At 62.8% G+C, this 27145-nt stretch overlaps 4 protein-coding genes across 15 annotated transcripts; 3 read left to right on the top strand and 1 right to left on the bottom strand.

Moving 5' to 3' along the window:
- The first annotated feature begins 1194 nt into the window (after nt 1–1194).
- Nucleotides 1195–10283, top strand: HDGF (heparin binding growth factor). 2 transcript variants are annotated; one of them, XM_047704414.1, is made up of 6 exons: nt 1195–1550; nt 7202–7278; nt 7392–7530; nt 8129–8314; nt 8558–8790; nt 8969–10283. In XM_047704414.1, exons 1-6 carry the CDS (start codon nt 1464–1466, stop codon nt 8973–8975), a joined length of 729 nt encoding a protein of 242 aa, XP_047560370.1. In that variant the 5' UTR covers nt 1195–1463; the 3' UTR covers nt 8976–10283. The 2 variants fall into 2 exon arrangements, with proteins under 2 accessions (XP_047560370.1, XP_047560371.1); XM_047704415.1 differs by lacking the exon at nt 1195–1550 and adding an exon at nt 1706–1860.
- Nucleotides 10284–11170: 887 nt separating this feature from the next.
- On the top strand, nt 11171–15203 carry MRPL24 (mitochondrial ribosomal protein L24). 2 transcript variants are annotated; one of them, XM_047704431.1, is made up of 7 exons: nt 11221–11307; nt 12082–12195; nt 13703–14043; nt 14128–14223; nt 14371–14474; nt 14741–14871; nt 14978–15203. In XM_047704431.1, the coding sequence occupies exons 3-7, from the start codon at nt 13861–13863 to the stop codon at nt 15112–15114; spliced, it is 651 nt and encodes a 216-aa protein (XP_047560387.1). In that variant the 5' UTR covers nt 11221–11307; nt 12082–12195; nt 13703–13860; the 3' UTR covers nt 15115–15203. The 2 variants fall into 2 exon arrangements, with proteins under 2 accessions (XP_047560386.1, XP_047560387.1); XM_047704430.1 differs by lacking the exon at nt 12082–12195 and having other exon boundaries at nt 11171–11307.
- Nucleotides 15204–15499: 296 nt separating this feature from the next.
- Nucleotides 15500–22179, bottom strand: METTL25B (methyltransferase like 25B). 8 transcript variants are annotated; one of them, XM_047704421.1, is made up of 8 exons: nt 22054–22179; nt 19084–19208; nt 18762–18869; nt 18259–18321; nt 17882–18025; nt 16915–17396; nt 16308–16492; nt 15500–15747 (listed from the first exon to the last, which is right to left on the bottom strand). In XM_047704421.1, exons 2-8 carry the CDS (start codon nt 19165–19167, stop codon nt 15626–15628), a joined length of 1188 nt encoding a protein of 395 aa, XP_047560377.1. In that variant the 5' UTR covers nt 19168–19208; nt 22054–22179; the 3' UTR covers nt 15500–15625. The 8 variants fall into 8 exon arrangements, with proteins under 8 accessions (XP_047560377.1, XP_047560373.1, XP_047560376.1 ...); XM_047704417.1 differs by lacking the exon at nt 22054–22179 and adding an exon at nt 21610–21866 and having other exon boundaries at nt 18762–18954; XM_047704420.1 differs by lacking the exon at nt 22054–22179 and adding an exon at nt 21610–21834.
- ISG20L2 (interferon stimulated exonuclease gene 20 like 2) lies at nt 22165–27145 on the top strand. 3 transcript variants are annotated; one of them, XM_047704427.1, is made up of 4 exons: nt 22165–22311; nt 22900–23744; nt 25509–25709; nt 26360–27145. In XM_047704427.1, the coding sequence occupies exons 2-4, from the start codon at nt 23013–23015 to the stop codon at nt 26471–26473; spliced, it is 1047 nt and encodes a 348-aa protein (XP_047560383.1). In that variant the 5' UTR covers nt 22165–22311; nt 22900–23012; the 3' UTR covers nt 26474–27145. The 3 variants fall into 3 exon arrangements, with proteins under 3 accessions (XP_047560383.1, XP_047560384.1, XP_047560385.1); XM_047704428.1 differs by having other exon boundaries at nt 22171–22315; XM_047704429.1 differs by lacking the exon at nt 22165–22311 and adding an exon at nt 22429–22451.

The following is a 27145-nucleotide window of genomic DNA, read 5'->3' on the forward strand; positions in this document are numbered from 1 at the left end:
CCTGTTGAGCACGACCCGATGTGGCCGAGATCATGACCTGAGCAGAAGGCAGAGGCTTAACCCCCTGAGCCACGCAGGAGCCCCAAATTTTTTTAAGATTTTATTTATTTATTTGACAGAAATCACAAGTAGGCAGAGAGGCAGGCAGAGAGAGAGAGGGGGAGGCAGGCTCCCCGCTGAGCAGAGAGCACCATGCGGGGCTCGATCCCAGGACCCTGAGATCATGACCTGAGCTGAAGGCAGAGGCTTAAACCACTGAGCCACCCAGGCGCCCCCCAAATATCTTATTTCTAAGAGACCATAGGTGCCTGGATTTCAGCAAATCCAAGAAATAATTACTACAGTTCTGTTTGGCTTAATGGGAAGAGACCTGAGTTCAAGTTTTGGCTCCACCTCTTGTCAACCTAGAAGCCAGACAGAAACGGAATATGGAATCCGGCAGAATCCCTCATTCTCCGACGCCAGCTCCAAGTCACCACCTCTGTGAAGCCTTCCCAGATTCTGCCCCATTCCCCCTCTCCCTCCCCAGAGAGGCAGTGTCCGGCTCCCCGGTCTTCACGGCGTGGTATACTGGAGGTTTGGGATTTACTGGCCTTGTGTGGTGTCCCCCCCCACCTCCACCCCCACCCCGAGAACAGGGACCGTCTTTGCAGGCTCAGCGGCGGCGGAGCCCAGACCGCCTTTGCCAGGAAGTAGCGGCCAGAATGTGGCCGCTCTGTGCCACGAGCCCTCGGACACCTCCCGACTCCCAAACTCGAGCCTCTCCCCTCCGCCGAGGCCGCTCGGATCCCCGGGCGTCTGCACGTCGGTGCCCCGCAAGCACTGGGGGACACGGAGGGGGCGGAGGGCAGGGAGAGCCCGCGCGCACACGGGCTCCGGCGGCCGCGTCGGGCCCCGCGTGCGAGCTACCCCCGGGCCAGGAGAGGGGCGCCAGGCCGCTCCGTCGAGCCGGGCGCCAGCTCCTCCCGGCGGGCGTGCAGGCGGGCGCCCCCCGACAGCCGCACACAAAGCCCGCTCGGCCAGCTCGGCGCTCGACTCCTCACGCCTGTGCCGCCGCGCGCCGCCGGGCGGCCCCGGGTTGGGCGTCGGGCCGCGGCAGGCCCGGGGCGTCGAGCGCCGCGCGCATCGAACCGGCGCGGGAGGGGGAGGGGGCCGGCGGGGGAGGAGGGGGAGGGGGCCGGCGGGGGAGGAGGAAGAGGCCTCGCGCCGAGGAGGGAGCAATTGAATTTCAAACACAAACAACCGCACGAGCGCGCAGCACCGCGCCGCCGCATCCGCGCCCGCCCCGTCCGAGCGGCGCGGGCGCACAGCCGTGGCCGCGCCGGAGCTGGGGCCGGGGGCCGCCATCGAGGCGGGGGCCGCGCGAGGGCCGGAGCGCAGCGGCGCCGCCACCGCCGCGCGCGCAAACTTGGGCTCACGCTCGCCCTGCGCGGCGCGGAGCCCGGGGCGCCCGGAGCCCCGCCATGTCGCGCTCCAACCGGCAGAAGGAGTACAAGTGCGGGGACCTGGTGTTCGCCAAGATGAAGGGCTACCCGCACTGGCCGGCCCGGGTGAGCAGCGCGGCCCGCCGCCCCGGCCCCGGGCTGGGTTGCGTAACACCCGGGAGGACGCGGGCGCCCCGCGCGGAGGGGCGCGGGCGGGGGGCGGCCGAGTCGCCGGCTCGCTGCGAGCGTGTCCGCGCCCCCCCCCCGCCGGTTACATAATGGTGGGGGCGGGGGAGGGCCCGAGGCTGGCTGCGTGGGGCGCGCGGCCTGGGCTGGGGCCGTCGGGAACCCCTCCCGGGCGCCCGAGGACCCCCTTAGAGACCCCCGGTGTCGTCCCTAGTCGCTGCCCCCGGTCGGAGCCCGCTCGCACCGCAAGGTAGCAGGAGGGTCCCCGCCGTGGAGGGTTGAGTGGAGGCGGAGTTCCCTCCTGGAAAACTTTGGTTCGGGGCGGCCGAGAGAGGTCTGAAGTTGGGAGGGTCGAGGAGTGTTTGGGGGCGGCGTAAGAGGGGATCTGTCTGGCTCGGAAGTTCTCCGCCAGGACCCCTCGCTCCGCAGCCCTACAAAAGTGTTCCTCCATAAGCTGGCAACTCAGGCGGGGGGCTGAGGGTGGCACGGCCTCCCGGGAGGCCGGGAGGTGCAGTCCAGGCTGCCTCTTCCTGGAGGCGGGGTGGGGGAAGCCCGAGCTGCTGCTCCCCCTTCGGATAGGATCCTCCCGCCACAACGGCCGGGTCTGCCATGTGGTTGAGTCAGCCCGCCAATACGCGCCCCCCCACCCCCAGCACCTGGCCAGGTGGGAGGGTGGGGCCCGAAAGCCCAGCCTGGTGTGTGCATCAGGTTTCCCCTAAGGACTGGGTCAGCTCAAATAAGGGGAGTGGGGGGAGGGAGGTTGCTGGAGGAGGTCGGGGGTGTTACGGGTGGGGGGGGCAGTTGTCTCTGGCAACTTCAAAGTTGGTCTGAAGAGGCCTTTGGAATTGGGAGGGGGTGTGACTGTCCCCTAGAGGTAGGACTCAGAGAACCGAATAGGAGGGCAGAGAACAGTGGGTGGAGGGCAGTTTCCAGGCCAGGGGCCAAGAGCAGAACGGCCTCCAGGCTTTGGGTTCCTCTCCACGTGAGTCTGTGTCCTGGTTGCAGACCCTGCTGGAGCTGGGGAAAGTTTCCCCAGGCTCCGCTGGAGCTAGTTCAGGTGGCCAGGCCAACATTGGGGGCCACTTAGGCCCCTTCCTCACTCTATACCCTCTTCTGAGCAGCATGCGTAATCCTGTATCCCTTGAGCTCCTTGTTCCCTGAAACTTCCAGATGTCCAGCCTGTGAATGGAAGGAAGTACAGGGAGAAGTGGGGCTCTCCCAGCTTACAGGGCCTCCTAAGAGCCTGGGCCGTGGGGGGTGCTGGAAGCAGAAGCAGCCACCCAGCCTGGTGTGCACATGGTGTGTGTGACGTGTGGGCCGTGGTGTACTTTACCCTACACCTTTGATCTGTCGGGCTTCTAGGCCCGGACACCAAGCCCTTGTCGGGCCCGGCAACCTGAACCCAGGTCTTCGCTGCTCCTACCTCCTGGGGGTGGGACAAAGTCTGGAGGCTGGCCCAGGCCCCAGGGAGGGTGCAGCTGGAATGTGGGTCGCCGGGAACTCTTTCCCCGGATCAGGGAAGAGAAAAAGGGAGGGGGACACAGGGGCCCACATTGGGCCCCATGAGGTAGAGCTTCAGGGTGAGGCTAGGTTGTGGATGCCCTTCTGTCTTGTCTTCACTCTGGACCTCCAGGACGGAGGGTGGGGACAGGAAGAAGGTCTTCTTTTTGAGGCCTGGACCTTGGAGATAGAGCTTGGCTTGGGGAGGGCAGGTCAGATAGGATGGCAAGAAGGTGCCACCCTAAGCCTGTGCCCTGGCTTCTGTGACATTAGGGGATGGTCCACCCAAGGCTCTCACCTCCCAGATGAGTCCCCCTCTCATGTGGAAAGAACAGGCCAGTCCGAGCCTCCTCATCGTGCTGGGATGCTGCCTGAGCCCCCAGACGGACAGAGTCTGAGGGGGCCTGGCCCTCCTGAGAGGGAGGAGGAGTGTGGGGCCCTCATGGACAGCCCCACCTAATCTAAGAGACAGAACCCTCAGCCATGGCAAAGGGCCTGCTTCTGGGGAGGACGGCTGACTGGGGGTGAGGCGGGGAGAGGCCCAGCCAGAGGGGCCACGTGTTCAGCAAGACCTGCCTGGAGTGGAGGGTGACTCCATCTTAACCTTCTCCTTTCCCTCTTCCTCCTGCTTGACTTCTTGGGGGATCTCCAAGCACTTAGCAATTAACCTCCAAGACTCAGGGATTTTTTCCTCCCAGGTTCCTTCCTCCTCTCTGCTTCCTGTTTCACAATCCCAGAAAACCTGAGCAGCCAGAGGGCCTCACCCAGCTCACTCCCCCTGCCCCCCCCCCCCCCCCCCACGGCTAGGCCCCACCTTCTCTTTTCTGTCTCTCAGGCTTGCCACACTTTCCCGGCCCTAACTGTCTCCTGCCCCAGATTTTCTGGTTCCTGGGTCAGGTTGGGCCTGGCCCTGGGCGTGGTGGTCAGAACCCTGGCTGGCAGGCTGTGTGGGCTTAGCCTTCCCTGCTCTCTTCCTCCGTGTGGGCCGGCCGCCCTGGGCTGGGGAGTCGCCCGCTTTCCGCACCTGTGAGCTTCAGCTCCCTTGTCAGACCTCAGAGGGTGGCCGTGGGCTCTGGGAAGACACGAGTCATGTGCTCTGCTCTGTGTGATGCAGCAAGTGCAGAGGGCTGGGCCTGGAGTGGATGGGCCCCGGCCTGGGAGGATGGACCTTCTGGATTCCCGCTGTGGCTGAGAAGCCTCGGAGCCCCCTCCCCTGTTGGCCAGTGTGTGGGGGGGGTGGGGGGGGGCCCCCAGCCCTCCTCTGGCCCCACCCTGACCCACTTAGCCTTGAGTCACTTGTTCTGAGTCACAGCCTGGATATAAAGCCTGGGAGACATATGTCTGTATTGGGGGTACAGGCCTCCCCTGAGACCTCATGTCCTCTGTGTGGAGGAGGAACCGCCCTTTGCTTCAAAATGCAAGACATTTCCTTTGCAGCTTGAAGGATGGAAGGGATTTTTCCCCAGTGGAGGTGAGGGGCTGGGACTTGCATTAAGTGGAAGGAGCACCCCTCTCCTGGCACCTCCCCCACAGGAACCTACAGTCAAGGGGAGGCAGGGGTGGGGTTGGCCCTGTTGGGGTAGGTGCCCACCTGCCCAGGCTGCTGGCTTCTTTTCTTCCAGACCCGCCCTTTATGTGGAGGGGTCAGCAGGGCGGCTGTATCTGGTTAATCGTTTTGTTTTTAATTCCCATCCATTTCTTTGTTTCTCCTCCGCCCCTGAGGCTGGGCAGCTGGTGGCCTCCTGGGTCCCCCGTCACACCGCTGAGCTGCCTCTGACTTCGCTGTCCATGGCCTCCCATGGCCTCCCATGGCCCGTGCCTGGGTCCCCCGTCACACCGCTGAGCTGCCTCTGACTTCACTGTCCATGGCCTTCCATGGCCTCCCATGGCCCGTGCCTGGGAGCAGCCCTGCCCTAACTGTGCTCCTTGGGAGAACTTCTGGCCCCTCCTTTCCTGAGCCTCAGTTTCTTATTTTGGCCCTCCAGCAGGTTAACACTCAGGTGTGACCACCAGGAATGCAGAGCGCAAGGTTCCCTGCTGTGCTCCCAGCAAGACCCTTTGCTCCCCAGCCCTGCCCCTTGTTTCTGGAGCTGAGATCCTCCGAGAGGAGGCCCAGGCCTTCTGCTATTGTCCTGAGCCTTTCTCTGGGGACCTCTAAGCCTTGGAGGCTCACATTTTGTTTTTCTGCTTGCCCCCTCTGAGAGGGTGTGGGGAGCTGGCTGGTCACAAGACCCAGGTGTCCTGGCCGGGAACCGACTCCTCCTGCGCCTGCACCCAAGGGCTGGCTTCCTGAGAAGGGGCTAGGCCCTCCAGCCCCTAGCTGTGCTTTCAGGCTGCAGCCTGGGACCCAGGTGCCAGACTCCAGGCTCGGGGGTGGGGTGTGTTAGTGTCCCCTCCTCCCCAATCCGGAGAGAGGGCCTGGGGGGGAGGGGTGGTCACATTCCTGGTTGCTGAGTGGCCCCGGGGGCGGGGTGGGTTGTCATGGCGATGGGGATCCTGTTTGTGGGGGGGGAACTGCATGCCTTTCCACCCCCTGCTATCACACCCCAAGCTCTTGGTCATGGGGAGGGCCCAGTTGGTGCTGGGCCTTCCTGAGGGGAGGAGCCGAACCTCTGTCCCCAGAGGCCACAGGGCAAGGGGGGAGGTGCCCAGGGACCTGAAGGCTCCATGCCTGGAGCAAGATGCCCCCCGGATTCAGGCCCAGGGCCCCACCCCCTCTCCTGGGTGTCTCAGCTGGTTTCCAGCCCCCCAGCCTCCTCAGTGGCCCAGGTCAGGCCCTGCGTCCCAGTCTCTGTGTTAACCACCGCCTTGGCCTGGCCGTCTGGGTCCTATCTGTGCCTGGGGCCCCAGTCAACATGGCCACCTGGCCTGTGTCCGGCGGGAAGCCAGGCTTCTGGGGCGGCTGCAAGTGTTGCTGGGAGTTGTAGTCCCCCCGCCCCTCTGCCCCCAGCTCAGCTTGGCCTGGGCTTCCAGGGCCTGGTCTGGGGAGGCTGATGGGGCTGCTGCCTGTCCATTTCCCCGACCGCAGACCTCTGCACCTTCCCCACCATGGTGCTCCTCGTGCCTGCAGGATGTGGGGGGCAGGGGGTCAAGTCAGGAGACCAACTCAGACCCTCACTAACTTCCCCTGTCATTTTGGGGGGCCTGTTTCCTCCTCTGTAAAATGAGTGACTAACCTCAGGAGTCTTTCAAAGTGCTCCCCAGAGGCCTGTGGCGTTGTCTTGGGGGGGGTGTCAGGTGGGCAACCCTTGGCCTTGCCCCTCCCCCTCCACCAGAACCGGCCGCCTTTCCCTGCTGCTCAGCTTCCAGCGTCAGATCTTTGAGCTGTGGGGGTGCCAGGCCCCTAGCAGGGGGGACAGACAGACCAGCTTTTAGGTCTCAGGGCAGGTGCAAGGCTGATTCCACGGGCCGTGCTCAGATACTCCTGCGGGTGACCGTGACCCTGGCGCTCTGAAGGAGAGGGGCTGAGCCTTCTGTGAGGGGAAGGCTCCCCAAGACTGAGTGAGTGTGGGAGACCAGAGGCCAGCGTCTGTCCGGGGAGGAGGGCTCGCACCTGAGGGCTGGACTGCGGGCCAGGCCATGGCCATTTAATCCTTACCCACCGGACGGCTTAAGTGCCTTGACATGCTCCATTTTACAGATGAGGTAACTGAGGTCGGGGACGTTGACTGCGTTGCCCCAGGTCTTCCAAGTATATTGGTGGCAGCGTGGGGATTCGGACCTTGGTGCCTGGGAGGAGGTGATTGGGTGGGCCCTCCGGTGAGCCCACGGCACGAAGGGCTCGAGGCAGCACCTGCACGGTGGGCACAGTGGCTTGTAGGCGGGCAGTAGCCCAGCGAGCCCGAGCGGAGAGGTGGCCCTGGTTGGGCTGGGCTGTCGAGCTCGAGGAGCAGGTCCCGCTCCAGGCTTCCACCGGGCTTCTTGTCTGACTCTGAACGAAGTCCTGCTGCTTGAAAGGGTTTAAACACCACCTCGGGGACCTCCTGGGTCCGTCTCAGTCTGGTTTTACGCAAATGTGTCTTGGAGGCCGGCCTCAGCCCCAGACTCGACCTCAGGACCCCACTCACTGGCTTCCCTCATCTTGCTCCCAGATCGACGAGATGCCAGAGGCGGCCGTGAAATCCACAGCCAACAAGTACCAAGTCTTCTTTTTCGGGACCCATGAGACGTGAGTGAGGGGCTGGAGGTGGGGCGGTCAGAGGCTGATCTGGCGCCCCTCCCGCTGGGGCTGCGCAGCTTACCAGCCAGGGCTCCAGAGCACAGTCTCCCCTCTCTCCCCAGGGCATTCCTGGGCCCCAAAGACCTCTTCCCGTACGAGGAGTCCAAGGAGAAGTTTGGCAAGCCCAACAAGAGGAAAGGCTTCAGCGAGGGGCTGTGGGAGATTGAGAACAACCCCACTGTCAAGGCCTCTGGCTACCAGGTGAGCGGCTGTCCACCCCAGAGACCCCCTGGGAAGCAGGTGTGGCCACTGGCTCCGGAGCCCATGGGACCGGAAATGTTTAGCCTGCAGGAGTGGGGGTGGGGGTGGGGGAGGCCCTGTAGGAGGGGCTGGGGTCGCAGGGGGTGGGGTGCGTGGTGTGGGGGGCAGGGACAGGACAGAGGCGGTAAGTGGGGACAGCCCTTTACGGGGCCTAGTGTGAGAGTAGGACTCGGCCTGAACTCTTTCCACAAAGGCTTCCAGGAGGAGGTGCTCGTGAGCCGGGCAGGATGAGGCGGGAGGGTGGGGGGCGGGGGTCGGCGGGGAAAGGGTCCCAGCTCCTTTCGGGAGAAGTTGACCCGAGGTTTTGCCTCCTGCTCCAGCCCTCCCCCCTCCTGCACAGAGCCCTGCCTGCCCGGCCAGTGGGTTTAGCCCGGGGCTAATCCGACAGAGGTGGGTCTCAAATCACTCGTGAGACTGGGCACCTGGGGGCGGGCGGGGGCGAGGTGGGAGAAGGAAGGAGTGAGTGGCCGCGGGCGGGTCCGGGGAGGGGCCCCATGGGCCCCGCTGGTGCCACTCAGCCCCTCCCTTCTCCGTGCAGTCCGCCCCGAAGAAGAGCTCTGTGGACGAGCCGGAGCCTGAGCCCGAAGCCGCAGAGGGAGACAGCGACAAGAAGGGGAGCGCCGAGGGTAGCAGTGATGAGGAGGGGAAGCTGGTCATCGACGAGCCGGCCAAGGAGAAGAACGAGAAGGGGGCGCTGAAGAGGAGAGCAGGGGACACGCTGGAGGTGACGGACACCACCTGGAGCCGCGGAGGGGGTGGGCGGGCAGGGGTACTTCAGGGACATCCTGATCTGGGGAGACCAGCACCTAGTCTGGGGGTCCCTAGACCCTTTAGCTGGCAGAGGGCTGGGGAAGCGGACAGTGGGTGTGCCCAGGAAGGAGCCTCTCTGGAAGCAGGGGCTCTGCTAGGTGGCTGGGGTCCTCCCTCTCTGGCCTCAGTGGGCCTCATCTCTGCCAATCCTCCCCAGGACTCCCCTAAACGTCCCAAGGAGGCAGAAGACCCTGAAGGGGAGGAGAAGGAAGTAGCCCCCTTGGAGGCTGAGAGGCCCCTCCCTGTGGAGGTGGAGAACAGCACCCCCTCGGAGCCCAGCTCTGGCCGGGGCCCTCCTCAAGAGGAGGAGGAGGAAGAGGAGGAGGAGGAGGAGGAGGAAGAGGCTGCCAAGGAAGATGCTGAGGCCCCAGGCATCAGAGATCATGAGAGGTGAGGGAGCCCCCTGCCCTGAGGCAGCTGGGCTGGGGGGGCCCGGCCACCCAAGGAGAGGAGGAGGAGGGCCTGCATCAGAGGCAGGGTGGGCTCCCCCAGGACACTGGCCCTGGCTGGGGTGTGGCTGGCAGAAGGGCACGCGATAACCCTTCTCCCCTCCAACCCTCCCCCGCAGCCTGTAGCCACCAATGTTTCAAGAGGAGCCCCTGCCCCGTTCCTGCTGCTGTCTGGGTGCTACTGGGGAAACTGGCCATGGCCTGCAAACTGGGAACCCCTCCCCCCCACACCCCTGCTCTCCTCTTCCACTTACTCCCCCCCACTCCAAGCCCAGCCTCTGGAGATTGACCTGGATGGGGCAGGCCACCTGGCCCTCACCTCCCTGTCCCCAACCCTGTGATCTGATCTGAGTCAGGGCCCTGTCTTCTGCTTCATGGGCTGAGATGCAACCATTGTGTCCCTGCCTGCCTGGAGCTGTTTCTGAGGGTATCCGGTGGGGCCTGGACTGGCTGTTTCCACCTCCTGACACCTCCTCCCCACCCACCTCCCCCAGCATTCTGGACCTCTGGGTTAGCTGGGATCAGAGGTAGGAGTGGAAAGGCTGGAGAAGAGACAGCGGGGGTCGGCTTCTGGGCCTGAGAAGGGCAGTCTTCAAGTTGGGGAGGAGGGTGGGCAGGAGGATGGCGTCTCCTCTCCGTGCACTCCTGTCCCTTCCTCCCATACCTATTATCCCAGCTGCCTAGATTCAGGGAAAGTGGGACAGCTTGTGGGGGAGGGGCTCCCTTCCATAAATCCTTGGTGATTGACAACACCCTTCCTTTTGGTGACCCCAGGAGTTCTGGGAGTTGTAGCTGATCATCAAAAGATTGGGGCCTCCTGAGACAGGCAGGGTTGGCCTCACCCAGTGGGGGCAGGGGAGTGTTGATTATCTGTCCACCCCCCTTGATCTCTGCCCTGGGGAGACCCCTAGCCCTGTCCCCACCCCACGTGCTCAAGGCCAGCCTACAGTCATAAATGTCACCCAGACATAAAGGAAAAGACACATTTTTTAGGAAATGTTTTTAATAAAAGAAAATTACAAAAAAAAATTTTAAAGACCCCATCCCTTCGTGTGCCCCCCTCTTCCTCACTCTTTCCCCCACTGCTGCCCCCACTCCCGAAGTGCACCGGGAGGCTCCCCTTCTGTTTGGGGTCTGACGACTTTTCTTTCTGTAGCTGGGGCTTTGGTGTTCCTTCTTTGTCACGGCCCGTTCACACCCCGCACCCGGTCTCCTCAGTGTCGTCACCAGACCCGAACCCCACTGAGCGGACAGGGAAAGAAATGCCCTCGCCCAGCCTCTCGCACGTGGTCTCTCTGCCTCTGCGGTCTCCTGTCTCCCCTCGTCCCTCTCCCTCGGGCTCTGATGAACACTTGCTGACTGTAGCTTTGGGAGTGTAGCTCCGAGAACCGTAGCCGATTTCAGTTCTAGGACAATAAAACCCGTTGATTACTAGATCGGATCCGCCTGCTGCTTGGGCCGGGAGGCATGGGAGGGACGGCGGTCGCGGAGATGCCCTTCTCGGGAGGGGTGGGCCCTGCACGTCGGCGCGCGCCGCACCCCTCGCTCCACGCCTGCCGGCCGCGGGTAGCACGGTCACCCCACCGGCCCCTGGGCGGCCGCGGCGCGGGGCTGGCGGGAGCGGGGTCGTGGGCACCGGCCCAGCCCCCACCGGCCCGGGGACGGGAGTGCTGCGTCGGGTCCGAGCGGGGGTGCCCGCCAGCCCAAGCGGTGGGGAAGGGCCGGGGGGCCGCGAGCGGGGTCCTCCCACGACCCCGAGTCGCATGAGTCGCGTGGAGCGGCCGGGGCAGGTCATCTCCCGCCCTCCCAGAGCTGACATTTTGTGACAAGCCCATCGACTAGCCTTCGAAGCGTCCACGTTGCACCCTTTCCTGCAGAAGCCTGAGGGCAGTTTCTTAATCTGCCCTGACCCCCTGCTGCGGACTGGGGCGCGCGGGGAGAGGACGGGCCTCAGCCCTGCCTGGAAGGGGAGGCTCTCGGCTGCGAATGGGAAGTCACAATCCCCTAGAAAATGGAGCCCTGCTCTCTGGAAACTACAATTCCCAACGGCCCTCGCGAAGAGCGCGTGAGGGAACGTTGCCAGGCGCTGAGGCCTATCCCGCCCGGCCTTCAACTTCCGACGTGCTTCTCGGTGTTCTTACGTTTCCTCATTTCCTACCCGACCAAATTTCCTGTTTGCAGCTCGCTTCCAGGCGGCGGACTACAACTCCCAGCTTGCACAGCGAGGTTGGACCGAGGGTCCCCTCGCATTTGGACTACATTTCCCAGAAAGCCCAGGGACCGCGGCGGGGGGGGGGGGGCGGCGGGGTGCCAGGGCGCATGTGCGGGCGGCGCGGCGGGAAGCCGAGGTGAGCGTCGGGTACGCAGACGGTGGTGACTTCGCCAGGGTCGCCCGGGAGCCGGGGTCTGGAAGGGCCTTCGTTTGCCCCGGCCGTGCTCAGTGGGCTGCCGGGAACGGGTGGGTGCCGACGACTGCTGGAGCCGGGGTGGGGGCGGGCGCGGCGCCGGGGCACGCCGCGGAAGCCCCCCGAGGACGTCCCTCCAGGGTGTGCGGGAGACGACGGCGGGTCCAGCGGGCCGGCTTCCGGGGTCTCCTCTCGGAGCTGCAGACCCGGGCCCCTCGCCCCGATCCGGCGGCTGAAGTAGCCCCCGGGTTTCCTCGTCTGCGGAACCGACCCTGTGGTCCGTGCCCCTGCCGCTTCGTTCCCAGCCCGGCGGGGCGGCTCCCTGCGCTCGGCGGGGCCCGGGGCTGCGCTCCGACGCGCGGGTTGGATCTGCGGGGAGCCGTGGGCCCGACGTTCGCTGGGGACAGCGCCGGGCGTCGTGGTTTCCGCACAGGGAAGTATGGGGGGGGGGCGGCCGACGCTCAGACAAGCCGGTTCGGTTTTGTCCCCCCGCGCAGTGAGCATATTGGAGCAGAAGGAAGGAGCCGCGCCCGTTTCCTCGCCCCGAGCGAGCCCTGGGGCTCTCCTTCCTTCCCGTAAATTTTTTAAGATTTTTTATTCATTCATTTGACAGAGATCACAAGCAGGCAGAGAGGCGGGGCGGGGAGGGGGCGGAGCAGGCTCCCCGCTGAGCAGAGAGCCCGCGCGGGGCTGCATCCCGGGACCCTGAGATCATGACCTGAGCCGAAGGCAGCGGCTTAACCCACTGAGCCGCCCGGGCGCCGCTCTCCCTTCGCGTAAATGTCGAAGTCTGTGCCCGAATGTACGCATGTTTGGTTTGCCGCAAGACGTGCTACCGTTGACCGGACTTCGCTCTGCGCTCTGTTCAGACCCAGGGGAACCTGCGGAGTGTCAGGGGTGAGGAAACAGGCGCAGGCGTTGGGTTGCGGCAGAGTAAGGCGGTGAGCACGGAGGGGCCGCAGCTCTCTGACCCCAGCAGCGCTTTGTGCCAGGAGAGTGCCCTTCACTTTGTTATTTTTTAAAGATCTTATTTTTAAAATTTTTTACCTTTTCGACAGAGCGCACAAGCAGGGGGAATGGCAGGCAGAGGAAGAGGGAGACGCAGACTCCCTGCTGAGCGGAGAGCCTCATGCAGGGCTGCATCCCAGGACCCGGGAGCATGACCTGAGCTGAAGGCAGATGATGCTCAACCGACTGAGCCCCCCAGGCGCCCTAAGAATGCTTTATTTGTACGTTGAAGTTAGATTCTGTTCTTAGCTACAAAATAAGATTAACAGTCCCTGCTCCATTCTTTTCCTCTCCCCCTTTTTAAAAAGGATTTATGCATTTATTGGAAGTGTGTGAGAGCATGTGCCGAGGGAGAGAGCATCTCTCCCTGCTGAGTGTGGAGTCCAGTGCTGGACTCAGTCTTACGCCCTGACATGGTGACCTGAGCCGAAATCAAGAGTGCCACGCTTAACCGCCCAACCAACTGAGCCCCCCAGGCACCCCCTCCATCCTCTTCCCTTAGTGCGGGATGCAGGAAAGTCGCGTGGTGCCGGGCAGGTAGAAGAGCTTAGTATTTCTGCCTCGGTTTTCTCATCAGCCCACTGACTTAGTCCATCATCCCAAACTGGGAGGCCCCCAGTACATACTTAGTTGGGAAATCCAGGACTCTGTCATCCTAGCGTCTGGCCCTGGGGCCTTTTCCTTTAGAAAAGAAGCTGTCGGGGCGCCTGGGTGGCTCAGTGGGTTAAGCGTCTGCCTTCGGCTCAGGTCATGGTCTCGGGGTCCTGGGATGGAGCCCCACATCAGGCTCTCTGCTCAGCAGGGAGCCTGCTTCCCCCTCTCTCTCTGCCTGCCTCTCTGCCTGCTTGTGATCTCTCTGTCAAATAAATAAAATATTAAAAAAAAAAAAAAAAGCTGTCTTAGGGAGGAGGAGTGCTTGTTTCCTGAATGAATTTAGGAATGGGAAGTGGTGTAGCAACATTTTAATTCCCTCCTTTTTTTCTATGATTTTTCTTATAATTGCCTGGCCCTTGGCCGTGTGCCCCTGATTTGATCCCCTTCCCGGTATGTTTCCTATCTTGCTGTCTGTGCGTGTACGTGAGAACTGTTTACAGAGTGTCTACTATATGCCGAGCCCTGCTTGGATCTGCTGGACTCAGGGGTGACCCAGATGGCACAGTCCCTGGCCTTGGGGAACTTTTTGTACTTTGAAGTCAGACACGTGGGTGTGAACGTCAGTTCTCACGTAGTAGCTTTAGACCACGGGCAAGTCACCGAACCTCAGTAAGTCCTTTGTCATCTGTAAAGTGAAGAGAACATGTCATGGGGATTCAGTGAGATCCATTTAGCAATGGACTGAGCGCAAGAAATGAAGACCTTGCCCACTTGTTTCTTATTTCTGTCTGTCTATTCTGTGGGGGTTTTTTGGCTTTTAGTTAGTTGGTTGTTTGTTTACCGTAGGCTCCACACCCAATGTGGGGCTTGAACTCAGGACCCTGAGCTTGAGTGTCACGTGCTCTCCCGACCGAGCCAGCCAGGCGCCCCTCCATCCATCCACTTCAGAGCTGAGAAGCCTTCTGGGTCTTCCCTGGCCAGGGGACTTCTCCCGGCCTCCAGCCATGCGTCTCTCTGCCCTGCTGGCCTTGGCATCCAAGGTCACTCTGCCCCGCGACTACCGCTATGGGATGAGCCGTCCGGGCTCCCTTGCAGACAGGAGGAAGAACCCTCCGGGGACCCGGCGGCGCCGAGTGGCTGTGGAGCCCATCTCTGATGAAGAGTGGCATCTGTTCTGTGGGGACACGGTGAGAGCCTCGGATGGGGCGGAGTGGCGGGCGGGGGGGGTTCCCGGACAAGCGCCCCTCCCTGACCCGCACGTCTTCCCGCAGGTGGAGGTCCTGGAAGGCAAGGATGCTGGGAAGCAAGGCAAAGTGGTTCAGGTCATCCGGCAGCGCAACTGGGTGGTCCTGGAGGGACTGAACACGGTGAGTGGAGAGACGGGGCTGCTCCGTTCCTTCTGTCACTGTGCGGTGAGCAGCCCAGGGCAGGAGGAGACAAGCTGCAGGGGCAGGGACACAGCTGACTGCTCTGCTGTTCCCCTGGGGCTGAAGGCAACGGCTCTCTTCCAACAGCACTACCGCTACGTCGGCAAGACCGCGGACTTCCGGGGAACCATGATCCCCAGCGAAGCGCCCTTGCTCCACAGCCAGGTCAAGCTTGTGGACCCCGTGGACAGGCAAGCACACGTGGCCCTGGTCAGAGGGTTTCCCACCCTGTGTGTCTACGTAGCTGTTGACCACACTGATACCAAAGGAACGGTGGGTCGCGGGCTCCGAAGTTGAGAGGGGCTGTCCATGTGACGGACGTGAGCCCCTCTAGGTCACCCCAGTACAGATGAACAGCGACAAGATGGTGACCTGTTTTCAGCCACTGGCTTTTTTGGGGCAGAACACGGCAGGAAGAGCTGGTTCCCATGCCAGGTTTTTCTCTTCCACCCACTAGGAAACCCACCGAGGTGGAATGGAGATTCACCGAGGCGGGAGAGCGCGTCCGTGTCTCCTCGAGATCAGGAAGAATTATCCCCAAACCTGATTTTCCCAGGGTGGACGGCATCGTCCCTGAGACGTGGATTGGTGAGGCATGGACTGAGGGGCAAGGAGGAGGCAGGGGCTGGGAGGAGTGGGAGTGAGGGGTGTTAAGAAGCCCTCCCACCTGTGTTCCTTCCTCTGGCTCGACAAGATGGTCCCAAAGACACCTCGGTGGCAGATGCTCTAGAAAGAACCTACGTGCCCCGTTTAAAGACACTGGAGGAGGAGGTGATGGAGGCCATGGGGATCCAGGAGCCGCGGAGACACAAGAAAGTCTACTGGTACTGAACCCAGGAGAGCAGCCTCTCCCCTCGTCTTCGTCGTGAAGGCCAGGGCCACTCTGCTCCAGACCTCAATAAAGAGCTAGGAGTCCTCCCTCCCCTGCGTGCAGCTGTTGCCTTCCGGTAGATGGAGCCACCTGACGCCGGCACTGTTTCTGGGACTGAAGGAAGGGGCCTCCTCACGTACTGCCAGAACCTGGATGGAAGTTTGCCAGCCTCCCCCAGGGCAGGGCCTGCAGCCTGCTAGGCAAGAGACCCGTGAGGGATGGGGTGCCTCCCACGGGGGCGGGCGGTAGGGGTGGGGGGGCGTGAGGCCCAGCTGCCGCACCTCAGCATCTTCCCAGAGGAGGCGGACATCTGTCCTTTTCCACGCTGACCAATAATGGCAGAGATGAAGACTACACTTGTTTAATAAATTAAAAATACATCTTTACATCGTAGAACACAAACACAGGGAACAAGGGTAGAGGATGCTGGCTCTCTGAGTGGTGGGGCTGGGTAGTCTCAGATGGTGTCTGTCAGCGGTCTTCAGTCTCCAGAAGAGAGAAGGCTTCCCCCAGCGGCCTCTTTGTAGCCACCAGAACCAGGTTTCTAGGAGAGAGCTCAGGACTGAAGATGGGCAGGAGCTCAGCGTGGAAGCCTGGGAGAAAGTGGCAGGGCTACTCAGGAAGGAAGAGAGCTGACTCTCAGTCATCCCCTGGCAGCCTGTGGGCAGAGCCCGTTACCCCCGGGGAAGGCTTCAGGGTGTCTAAGCAGACCCAGTTCTCTACCAGGAATACGATGTCCACTGTACGTTCTTGAAGCCTGGGGTTCTGGCTTAAAATGCGCCTCAGGGGGGCACCTGGGTGGCTCAGTGGGTTAAGCCTCTGCCTTCGGCTGGGTCGTAATCTCGGGGTCCTGGGATCAACCCACATCAGGCTCTGCTCAGCAGGGAGCCTGCCCCCCCCCCCCCCCCCCCCGCCTGCCTCTCTGCCTACTTGTGATCTCTGTCAAATAAATAAATAAAATCCTTTAAAGAAAAAAATGCGGCCCAAGGTTGGAATCTGATTCTGCAGCGATCTGCACTGACCGGGCTCCCACCCCTGGGCGGCCCAACAGGTGTGGGGGGCTGGGGGCCTGGAGGAGGAGCCCCAGCACTCCGGCCCCACCCACCCCGCGTCTTGTCCCCCACCCCGGCAGGGCAGGCCAGGCTGCGCTCACCCTGCTCCTGAAGGTAGAGCAGCCGGTCCAGCAGAATCAGCGTCTCCACTAGCGGGGCAAGCAGCAGCGCCAGGCTGAAGAAGGCCACCACCCGGTTCTCCTGGGACAGGTGGGCCCGCAGGGCGGCCAGATTCAGTGGCAGCCGGGGGTCCAGCCCCACCCGCTGGAGCCCCCGCTGCACGTACCTGCAGGGGCCACAGGCGGCACTCAGTTTGGGTTTAAGAACCTCCACTGCCCGTCAAAACCGTCCATTCCTCGTTCGACTGCAACTTTGCTTCACGTGTGTCCCCCTACAACGCATTTTCAAACGTTTCTCTGGCCGTGAACGGTCTGTCCAGTAGCAAATTAATTGCAAAACATATCTTCAGCCAGATCTGTCCCATTATTTAACTATATTTTCAGCATTTAAAAAACTTCAATAGCTCCCACGTAAGAGAGCGACAACTGCCTTCTCAAGAAATTTAGAGAACTGCCCCCGAGACCTCAACATGCACCGACCTGGCACATTTAGGACTTGAGAATAAGCCAACAAGCAAGGCTGGGAGGGAATCAGACCTTCAGGCGGTGATGCCCCCTCCCCCCCGCCCCCCACCCCCCCCAGTCTCACTCTTCGATCTTGAGCTCGTGGACCCTGGGGATCCCCTGCACGCCAGGCCTCCGGAGCTCAGGCCGGGCCCCCCGGACGACGGTCTCCAGGGCTGCCCGGTAGCAGTGGGCGCGGAGGCCGGGGCCGGATCTCCGCAGCCGCCCTGCGTACTCCTCCAGGGCGTGGCAGGCTCCCTCCCGCAGCCGGTAGGGCAGCTGGTGGCCTGGCAGCCCGGCCACCCACTGACTCAGCGGGTAGCCACCAGGGTCGCTCAGCTTCATGTAGCAGCAGCCCACCGAGGCCAGCGCCACCACCTCCGGGCAGGAGAAGTGCCTCAGCAGGGCGACGCTCAGGTCCCCGCACGCATGGAGGCCAGTCAGCAGCAGGCGGGCCCCGCCCCGAGGCAGGGTCTCCAGGGGAAGCAGCAGCTCCTCGCACAGGGCCGTGGGCTCTACCCACCTAACGACATGTTGTGGGGAGCAGCGGGGGCCGGCAAGGACCACCTGTGGGGGTAGGACAGAACGAGGGCCGGTGTAAGGTCTGTCCGCTGTCCCCGTGCCACCTCGGGTCACAGGAAGAGGTGTGTCCTCTGCATTCCTTCCCAGGAGGGAGAGAAGCTGGGAAATGGGACAACTGAACCTTGAATCAGGAGCCGGGCTGAACTCTGGGCCCCTCCCAGGGAACTGCAAACCTCCTCCCCGAGTCCCAGTGCCCTCATCCGTCAGCAGCCTGGTACCTGACCGGCCGGCTGGCAGGCGGAGCAGAACACACAGGGTGGAAAGCACTTGGTAACCAGAAAGTCCCTGTAAGATCTGAGGCTCTGATGAAAGGGCGCCCTCGGGCGGCGGTGGGGGAGGGGGAGGGCAGCAGGATTAGAGACGGCACCATCTCAACCCCGGAAACGGGAAAGAGCAGGTCCAGCCTCCGTGCCCCAGTCCAGCCAACCAAACCCCGCCCGCGGCCCCGGCTGCAGGGAAAGCCGGCCTACCTGTGGGTGCCTCTTCTCCTCTTTCTCCAGAGCCTGCAGGAGCTCCTGGTCCAGGCGCTGGGCTCTCTCCACCAGTCTCGGATCCCCTTCAACGCTCTTCACCGTCAGCCCCAGCCCCAGGGACATGTACCGGGAGAGATGGCCCTGGGGTCACGAGAGCGAGGACGGAGACAGCCCTGTTCAGTGCCCCTCCCCTGAGCTCCCTCGCGGTGGCCCAGACCCCCAGAAAGCTTATCCGCCCGGCCAACTTCCACCACTCCCCAGCACCTGCTTCCAGGGGCCCGTGGCCTCACGACCTGCCTCCTGCCTTCTATCCCCACAACTCAAGAAAAGAAACCCCAAACCCCAAACCGCAGAATATTGGGGGTCTGACCCACCTGGCCTGAACCTATATCCACAACCTGGGTGCAGCCCGTGAGGTCACTCAGCTTCTTCACCAACTACAAGAGGCGGGAACAAAGCTCTCCTGGCCACTGGTCCTCGGTTCCCAGAGCAAACACCCACAGTGAGGGGGGAGGGGCTGCAGGGGGTGGAGGGAGATGGGGGGGGCCACGAAGAGACAGGAGATGTGGAAACCCAGAGGAAGGGCGCTGACCCCAGGCTCAGGCTCCACTCCCTGCTCCTCTCAGTACCAACAAGCAGAGGAGCCCCGCCGGGAAGCCCAGAGCAGACGGTGGCGGTGGGAAACGGGAAGAGGACAGTGATTTGGACACAGCCGCCAACCAACCCATCCAAAGGAGGAACAGGTGACCCAAAGGCAGCCTCGAGGCAGGATTATGGCACGCCTGCCCAGGGCCGTCATGCAGGCGACACAAGGTGCCCACAGCGCGGTAACCCACAGCGTGTGCTCCCACACGCCGCCGCACGCCAGCCGTCTCACCTCTCCCAGCCTCCGGATCTCGTGCTGCTTCTTGGCCCTGACGTGTTTCCGGAACGGAGCTGTCAGGCGGGAGCTCTGGCTGGGGTTCTCCAGGAACTCGGAGGGGGTCTGAAACCCAGGTGTCCGGGTAAAGGCCAGGGCACAGGCTGTGGACTTCAGGGCGAGCAGGGAGAGGGGCCACACCGAGCTGTACCTGCGACAGGCCGGCCGGGCCCCCAGTGAACAGCTCCGTTGCAACCCAACCGCGCCAGTCTGCAACCCAGGAAGCCCCGGGGAGACTGTGAGCCTGAGTCCCCCAGCCCGGGGCCCCTCTTGCCCATACCTGACCACTTCCCCTTCCCCGGGCACCCCCAGCAGCTGTGTGGCCAGCTGGGGAGGCTTCAGTCCATCCAGCGCTTCCTGCCATGAGCCTGGGAGTGTGGCCCACAGGTTGTCTGTGAAGAATTCCTGCAGGAGGGGAGAAGCGGGCTGGCCACTGCCCTCCCCACTCCTCCCGGGCCCTCCAGACACAGGGCCGCTGGCTGCAGCCAGGAGGTGCCCCTCCCCAGCCTGGTCACTGCTCCCCCCCACACCCCAGGGGCCCAGGCAGCACCCGGACCCGCCTCTCCTTGCTGCACTTTCCCCGCCTGCTGCTCTGTGTCTGCTCCACACGGCTGAGCCTGAGAGCGGGGCCAGCGTCTTCACCGCTGCATGGGCAACAGCACAGTGACGGCCTGTGGTGTCAGCACGCTGCCATTGAGCACTCTGCCGTTATGCGTGCTGGACACTCACGTGCCAGACGGCATCTTTAGTCACACGCTGTTCCCCACCCGTTCTGGAGTTCTGCTCACGCACCAAGCTCCAGTCTAGGCTCAGAGAACACACAAAGAAACAGACACTGTTCTTGTTCTCGAAAAACTGACCAAAAAAAAAAAGTAACTCCAAGTTGCATCAAATGCCAGGCAGACCGTAAAACCCTGATCAAGCGGGTCTGACGGAGTCTGAGAGAGCACTCCTCCAGAGAGAGCAACAGGGACGACTTGTCTGAGGAGCTGGCGCTCGAGCCCAGACGCGGATGATGGACACACAAAGGCAGATGAGAAAGGCCAGGCAGTAGTTGCGGGGGGAGGGAGGATGTGGGGCCAAAGAGAGCAAACTGCTGGTTATAAAACAAACACATCTCGGAGAAGTAACGTACGGCAGGCTGACTATAGCTAGCAATACTGGACTGCATATTTGAAAGTTGCTCAGGGTAGATCTTAAAAGATCTCATCCAAACAAAGTGGATCTGCCTTCAGCTCAGGTCATGATCCCAGGGTCCTGGGATCAAGCCACAAACTGGGCTCTCTGCCAGCCGGAAGCCTGCTTCTCCCTTTCACTATCTTTCTGTGCTCTCTCCCTCTCTCAAGCAAATAGAGTCTTTTAAAAGTCCCGCTAACAGGAAACACTTATCAAAGACTTTAATATGCCAGGCGCTGCCCACAACATTTTCCCTGTATCAACGCATTTAATCTTCAACCAAACCTGTAAGTAGTCGCTCGGCTCCCATCTTATACCTAAGGAGACTGCGCGCTGCAGTTCAGCAACTTGTCCAACTCGAAAACCTAGTTAAGTAGCAAAGCTGGGATCTGAAACCGACTGGACTCTAGTTCTTGCCCCTAACCCCTCTGTTCTACTGCCTTCCTGTGCAGGAAAACATTCAGGCACACGAGTAAGTGCAAAGGCCCAGGTGCCCACCATGTCTGCAGAACAGAAATCAGGCCAGAGTACGTGTGGAGAGTGAATGTGGGGGAACCAGCGTGATGGCCTTCAAGAGGCAGCAGGGCGCAGACTGTGCAGCGTTTTCTAGGTAACAGTGAGGAGTTAAGATCTCATGAAAGCATCGAGGAAACAAGGCAGCATTTTTTTTTCTTTTTCAAAGATTTTATTTATTTATCTATCTATTTGACAGACAGAGAGATCACAAGTAGGCAGAGAGACAGGCAGAGAGAGAGGAGGAAGCAGGCTCCCCGCTGAGCAGAGAGCCCGATGTGGGGCTCGATCCCAGGACCCTGGGATCACGACCTGAGCAGAAGGCAGAGGCTTAACCCACTGAGCCACCCAGGCGCCCCTTCTTTTTTTCCTCTTAAGCAAACTCTACACCCAACCTGAGGCTCAGACTTACTACTCTACCACTGACCCAGCCAGTAGGTTTTAAGATCAATCAGGCTGCTTTGTGAAGAAGTGGTCACAGAGCGGACACAGACATCAGTCAGAAAGCGGTCCAGGAGCGAGAGGACAGTGGCTTGGCCCCCCGGGGGTAGCAATGGAGATGGGAACAAACGGGTGAACCTGGTATCTATCCTGCAGGCAGAGCTCAGGGAAGGCCTCGAGGGCACATCAGCGAAGGAGAGAGCTGCGTCAAGGGTGCTTCTGGGTCTGGGGGCCGAACGCGTCCGTGGACGCCGGTGCCATTCACCCACCGGCTCCCTCACGCTTCCCCGTGAGCCTTCAGACAGCGGTGAAGACCACGGCGGAGAAGCCGGGGCTCGGAGTTTCTTTAAAGGCCTCGGCTGACCCGGCGAAGGAGGCAGGAAGGTAGCCCGACCCCGAAGCTCTAACTCCACGCCCCGCTGAGCCAGGGGTTCAGCCACAGCGGGGCGGATTCCGGGACAGCGCGCCCGCGTCCGCGCCTCCCTCGGGACGTGCGAGGCGAGCAGCCGCCCCGAGGTCAGGAGTCCTCACGCGCACGTCAGCTGAACACGGAGGGCGGAGGACCCCCTCCTGCACAGACGCGCGGAGGACGGGGCAAAAGCCACCCCGCGGCCCTCCGCCCGCCGCGCGCACCCCTCCCGCCGCGCCCCCAGCCCCGCCCACACCCCGGGCTCACGATGATGTAGGCGTCCAGGATAGGGCGGTAGCGCGCCAGCACGCGCGTGAGCTTCACCGCCAGCTGTCTCCGCTGCTCCGGAGAGAGGCCGCGCGCCGAGACGCCCGGCATCCCGGGGGCCAGCCGGGGCGTCGGCCGCGAGCGCGCGCTGCGCGGGGACCAGGGTCGGGGCCACGGGAGGAGGACCCTCGGCTCCCCACACCCCCGACACCTCTTACCCCGCCGGCCGCTGGGGCGGAAGACCCGACGCTCCCCCTGACGTCACAGCTCGCGAAGCGGCGCGGGCGCACACGTGGGGCGGGGCGCCGCGCACGGCGTCACAGAGGCGTGCCGCGGCGCCCGGGCCCGCCCCTCCCTGCGCAGTTCCCGCCTGCCCCGGAAGTGGGGCCGGTCCCGCGAGCGGCGTTTCTCGCGAGGCGCGGCCTCCCCACCTTCGAGTTGTACCTCCACGGGGCTAGAGGGGCCGGGGAGCGCATCCCGCCCCCGCCGCCCCCCACGCCGCCGCCGCCGCCGCCGCCACTGCCGCTGCTCACGCACTCGGAGTCCCTGGCCTCGCTCCCGGAGGCGGGGGCGCTGCGGGCGCGCGCACGCCGGCCCCCGGCGCGGTCCAACCCGCGCGCCTACCGGCCGGGGCCTCGCCGGCGCGCTCCGACTTCCGCATCCGGCTCCGGGCGCTTCCGCTCCTAGCGGGGCCGCTGGGAGGTAGGTGTGGGCGCGAGGGGCGCTCGCTGTGGCCGGACCCCCCCCCCCACCGGCGTGCTCGCCAACGTAGGCGGCCCGCAGCGGCGGTTCCCCCGGCGGATGGGTGTTGTCAGAGGGCCTGTGTCGGGAGCGGGGCTGAGGTGCGATGCGCGCGGGGGTCCCCGCACCGGGGGCCGAGGGAGCCGCGCGGGGGGGCGGGGCGATCCAGACCCCCTGGCCCGGCCCCTCCACTGCCCGCGACCACACTAAGACCTCCCCGCCCGGGCGGACGATGGAGCTCCCCGGTTCTGGCTCGCCGGGCTCCGACTTCGAGCTCGTTGGCCCGACAGCCCCCTCGGTTTCGGAATGAGACTGAGCTCGGCCGAGGGCAGGTGACCCTTGCGAGCCTTGCAGCTGGTGAGCTGGGGGCCGCGCCAGCGTCTTGGCTTCCCGGCTCGGACCGTGCTCCGAACAGCGTTTCCCGTTCCGGGTTCATTCCCACTCTGGCGGGTGGCTCTGCTGTCTTTCCAGCCTTAAGCCCCCCCGCAGGTGGGTCTTACCGTTCCCCAGCGGAGCCGGCTCGGTTACGAGGTTCGCTTTCTTCCCCAGGGTGTCCTCCAGACCTCCCGATGTCGGCCCGTGGGGTTCGGCAGAGGATGAGTCCTCCGTCTTCCTGTCAGTAACCATTCTTCCCACCTGCGCCCTCGCCATCCGCTGTTCTCATGTCTACCTTGCTCCTCAATCTGGATTTTGGTGCGCCTCCCCCCAAAAAAGGATTTGAGGGGAATGCCAAGCACCGTAAATTCGTCAGGAAGCGGCGACTCTTGGAACGGAGGGGCTTTCTGAATAAGAAGAACCAGCCACCGAGCAAGGCGCCTAAGCTGAACTCAGAACCTGCAAAGAAAGGGGAGACTTCCAGCGCGGATGGCGCTTGGAAGGTCTCTCCCCTTCCAAAAAAGAAGACCGTTGCCTCCAGCAGTGGACCAGAGCAGTCCCTGGACAAGAAGGCTGCAGTGCCGTGGCTGACCCCAGCCCCTGCGCAGAAGGCTGGGTCTGCGGTGGCAAAGGTAGATTTGCTGGAGGAGTTCCAGAGTGCCCTCCCAAAGATTAGGAACCATCCAGCTCGCCCCCACAAGAAGGGCCCCCAGAAGAACCTTACTCAGAAGAATGCCCCACAGAGCTCCCCCCAACCTCATTCGGGCGATAAGTGTTCCGCAGCATCTCAGAAGATGCCGAAGAAGATGGTGGCCATTGACTGTGAGATGGTGGGCACGGGACCCAAGGGGCACGTCAGCTCCCTGGCCCGATGTAGCATCGTCAGCTACCATGGAGACGTGCTCTATGATGAGTACGTCCTTCCCCCCTGCCACATCGTGGACTACCGGACCAGGTGGAGTGGCATCCGGAAGCAGCACATGGTGAATGCTACCCCCTTCAAGGTCGCCCGGGGCCAGGTGAGAGGCATGGGGTGCACTGGACACAGCGAGGCGCGGGCCCTTCCTCAGCCAGCGGGGTCAGCCTGAGAAGGAGGTGAAGGTGAAGTGGGCTTCCCGCTGAGGTGAGGCAGGCTGAGAGTCCGGGAAGTTCCAGGTCGCTGCCGTGACCGAACCGGGGCAGCTGAGACCTACCTGCGCTCCCGAAACCATTTCTCCTCTGGGAACTGGGAATCCACACAGGGAGGGAACCGCTGCCCAGGGGCAGAGCAGCAGCCGCGAAGGGCGAGGGAAAGGGCTCCGTTTGGGAATGGCTGGTAGAGCTGGAGTTTGGGGTTGAGCACGGAGAGGTGGAGACGGTTCTCAAGCTTCAGCGTGGCAGGCGTGGGACCAGCGGGGGCCGCCTGCGCAGGGTGCTGTACGCACCTGGGGCAGGTGGCCTGAAGCGGAGGGGATGTAACTCACGGGGCAGGCGTGTCGGGCTCTCGCTTCACTCGCGGAGCACACCTCCCTTTGGTGGCCCGTTCTGGAGGCCCGACGGGGGAGCTGCGCGGAGGGACAGGGAAAGGGTGACTGGAGGGGCGGGAGGAGGTGGAGAGGAAGCGGCCGCCTCAGGGGGCCTCCAGGGGGCGCCCGTGGTTTGCGTCGGTGGCTTCCGCTCCGCGTTCTCCGGCCGGCCGCTCTGTCTGTTCTGCCGGTTGTGTTCTCGTCCTGACCGTCGAGGAGCTTCGTCAGAGCGGACGGGGCCGATCCTAGAGAGTACTTGGGAGGAAGGGCCGCAGACCGTGGGCACCGCTGAGCAGGGCTGGGGAGAGGCGGGAGGTGGAATGGGTCTGAGATCTCAACTCCGCTTACCTCGGAGGAGGGCTGTGTGTCGAATGAACGCCCAGCGAAGGTGTTGGCGGCGGCAAATGGCAGTTGCGGTCGGAACCCGCAGGGACCTCGTTCATCGTGGACTCCCATCCGGTTTTCATCCTGATGCCCTTCCCGGTGCCCACGCTGGGGTGTGAGGCTAGGGGGTCTGGCCCCGTTTGGGGGCTCCTGGGGGTTCTGCACTGACCACAGGACTGCTGCTCTTGTTCACAAATGGGGCCCCACTTGGGGAATGGCCTTCAGACCTCATGGCACATCCTTTGGTTGTTCTCCTGCTTTAAGATCCTGAAACGGCAAAAGGTTATTGCTTGGTCTCGAGACTGGTGTGAATAAGGTTCCCGGGCAGCTGGGGAACGAGGAGAGCAGCGGCGCTGGCGTTCCAGGCTGCTGGACCGCTTCCCTCTGCAGCCCGAGTCTCTTTCGTAGCTCGTAGGCCCTTCCAGGGTCTGATGGAAACCATAGACCCAACCCCCAGAAAAGCCCCACGTGCGTGACTATTTGCCTGTGACTTGGGACTCCTGTGACCTCCGTGGAGCCCGTCTTCGACTGCATGTGTCCAGCACGTGGCAATGGCTGGGGGGGGTCACGGAGCCTGAACTGAACTGGAGAGTTAGCAGGCGTCTTACACGGGACTGGGATTTGGGACTGGGCGACGTAACCTGCTGTCAGGGTGGAGATAAACGAGGAAACGAGCCGCTGCTCAATCCAAACCAGGTCACGCCACGGGCAGCAGCTGCTCTGGGGGAGCGGAGGTGGACCTCAGATGGAAGGAACCTTGTGTGGGGGGGATGAGGCGGGCGAGCGCGTGGTGGAAGAGAGTCTGGAGGGACCCGTGGGCACGTTGAGCCTCTGGGACGCAGGACCCCCCCAGCCGCCGCCTCCTCACCCCCACATCCTCTGCGCCTGTTGCAGATTTTGAAGATCCTCACGGGGAAGATAGTGGTGGGACACGCCATCCACAACGACTTCAAAGCCCTCCAGTACTTCCACCCCAAGTCCCTCACCCGTGACACCTCCCACATCCCGCCCCTCAACCGGAAGGCCGACTGCCCAGAGAATGCCACCATGTCCCTGAAGACTCTCACCAAGAAGCTTCTGAACCGGGACATCCAGGTAGCAACTCCCCAGATGCTGCCAGGCCCTCTGCTCGGGCGTGGGGGGGGGGTCCTCCGTGCTGCCTCGCTGCAGACTCTGGCCCCAGAATCACCCCGGACGGAGATGCGGGCGGGCCGCTCTGATGGGAAGAGCTTGGCACAAAGGGGCCCCATGGTCTCTCCACCTGTATGTAGGGCCACAGTTCCTGTTCTCTGCTGCGCAGTGTCCTGGAGTTGGGGGGTGGTGTTCAGGAGAGGGAACACCTTCAGGTGTGTGCAGAAGCCCGGCTGGGAAAGGGAGAAGGCACATCGTGGTGCTCTGAGAGCCTGCAGAGTGGGCATCTGGGTCTCCTGTGACACGCTTGCACGGGGAGAAGGACGGCCTGCCTGGCAGGAGGGCGGCGCACGCTGTGTAGAGAGCGGCTGTGGAAGGGGCGGAAGGTGCCAGACTTGGAAGGCCCACCAGGGATCTGGAGCGTCGTGTGTGGCGAGCGCAGAGCAGCGCAGCATGTAGAGCCCACAGCAGGACCCGGGGCGGACAGGAGTGCGGGACTCGAGCCCTGCCTGCACCAACCCAGCGGCAGTGGCGTGTCGGGCGGGGGGAGCCCGTCGGGAAGGGAAGAGAGAGGTTCTTATGGCTTCACGCTCTTGTCTCCCTTCCGTGTTCAGGTTGGGAAGAGCGGACATTCGTCCGTAGAAGACGCGCAGGCCGCCATGGAGCTGTACAAGTTGGTCGAAGTCGAGTGGGAGCAGCACCTGGCCCAGAGCCCCCCGAGAGACTAGCGGCAGCGGGGGCGCTGACCCCGGAGAACCGGGGCTCTGCCTGCTGGAGAGCTCAGCTGTGAGGGGGACACACGCCCACCCCGGGCTTAATAGTTATGAGATCTCACGTCAGGCGTCATGTCGTGTGTCTGGTTAAGGCCTCCACAGCCCCGCGCCGCTCCCCTCTTCCATGGTGCTAAGCCCGGGTCCCAGGGTGCCAGCCTCCAGTGGGCCTTCGACCTCCACGGGCAGGGCCCCTGCACAGTGTCGCTGTCCCAGCTGCCTTATCACCGGGGAGGCTGCGGGTCCCATTTTATGCCTTTTGTTCTCAAGTAACAAGCAGCACCCCCTTTCCCTCTCAAGTACCCTGGCGGGGTGGCAGTGTATCCCAGACTCCACATTGAGCTGAGAGTCCCCGCCTGTCGCCCGTCCTTCCCACCCTGACCTCCGGAGGGCCCGGCCCCGGGCAGGTCCAATTCTCCTTCGGGCTCCAAGGCAGTAGAGGTAAGAGCGTGACTGGGGAATCAATTTTTCTGACTTAGGAAAGCAGTCTCTTTCCTAAGGTCTTGGAGGGTTTGTTTAATGTAGATCCCCCTTGGTAGGTTAAAAAAGAATTTTAAGTGTTTCCGTGGTTTTTAGTCTTTTATCTCTAAAGACTCAAATTATTCCCTCGATAAACTTTTATAACGGAAA

Source organism: Lutra lutra, chromosome 15 (assembly GCF_902655055.1).
Source record: "Lutra lutra chromosome 15, mLutLut1.2, whole genome shotgun sequence".
Lineage (NCBI taxonomy): Eukaryota > Metazoa > Chordata > Mammalia > Carnivora > Mustelidae > Lutra > Lutra lutra.

Excerpts from the sequence above, each read along its gene's own strand:
- METTL25B (XM_047704417.1), bottom strand. The coding sequence starts at position 21,720 with ATGCCGGGCGTCTCGGCGCGCGGCCTCTCTCCGGAGCAGCGGAGACAG. Across the intron at positions 18,955-19,083 it reads GGGGAAGGGGAAGTGGTCAG|GTACAGCTCGGTGTGGCCCC; the intron begins GTATGGGCAAGA and ends GGCCTGTCGCAG. Across the intron at positions 18,026-18,258 it reads TGGATATAGGTTCAGGCCAG|GGCCATCTCTCCCGGTACAT; the intron begins GTGGGTCAGACC and ends TCGTGACCCCAG.
- HDGF (XM_047704414.1), top strand. The coding sequence starts at position 1,464 with ATGTCGCGCTCCAACCGGCAGAAGGAGTACAAGTGCGGGGACCTGGTG. Across the intron at positions 7,279-7,391 it reads TTTTTCGGGACCCATGAGAC|GGCATTCCTGGGCCCCAAAG; the intron begins GTGAGTGAGGGG and ends CTCTCTCCCCAG. Across the intron at positions 8,315-8,557 it reads GAGCAGGGGACACGCTGGAG|GACTCCCCTAAACGTCCCAA; the intron begins GTGACGGACACC and ends AATCCTCCCCAG.
- MRPL24 (XM_047704430.1), top strand. The coding sequence starts at position 13,861 with ATGCGTCTCTCTGCCCTGCTGGCCTTGGCATCCAAGGTCACTCTGCCC. Across the intron at positions 14,044-14,127 it reads ATCTGTTCTGTGGGGACACG|GTGGAGGTCCTGGAAGGCAA; the intron begins GTGAGAGCCTCG and ends GTCTTCCCGCAG. Across the intron at positions 14,224-14,370 it reads TCCTGGAGGGACTGAACACG|CACTACCGCTACGTCGGCAA; the intron begins GTGAGTGGAGAG and ends CTCTTCCAACAG.
- ISG20L2 (XM_047704427.1), top strand. The coding sequence starts at position 23,013 with ATGTCTACCTTGCTCCTCAATCTGGATTTTGGTGCGCCTCCCCCCAAA. Across the intron at positions 23,745-25,508 it reads TCAAGGTCGCCCGGGGCCAG|ATTTTGAAGATCCTCACGGG; the intron begins GTGAGAGGCATG and ends CGCCTGTTGCAG. Across the intron at positions 25,710-26,359 it reads TTCTGAACCGGGACATCCAG|GTTGGGAAGAGCGGACATTC; the intron begins GTAGCAACTCCC and ends TTCCGTGTTCAG.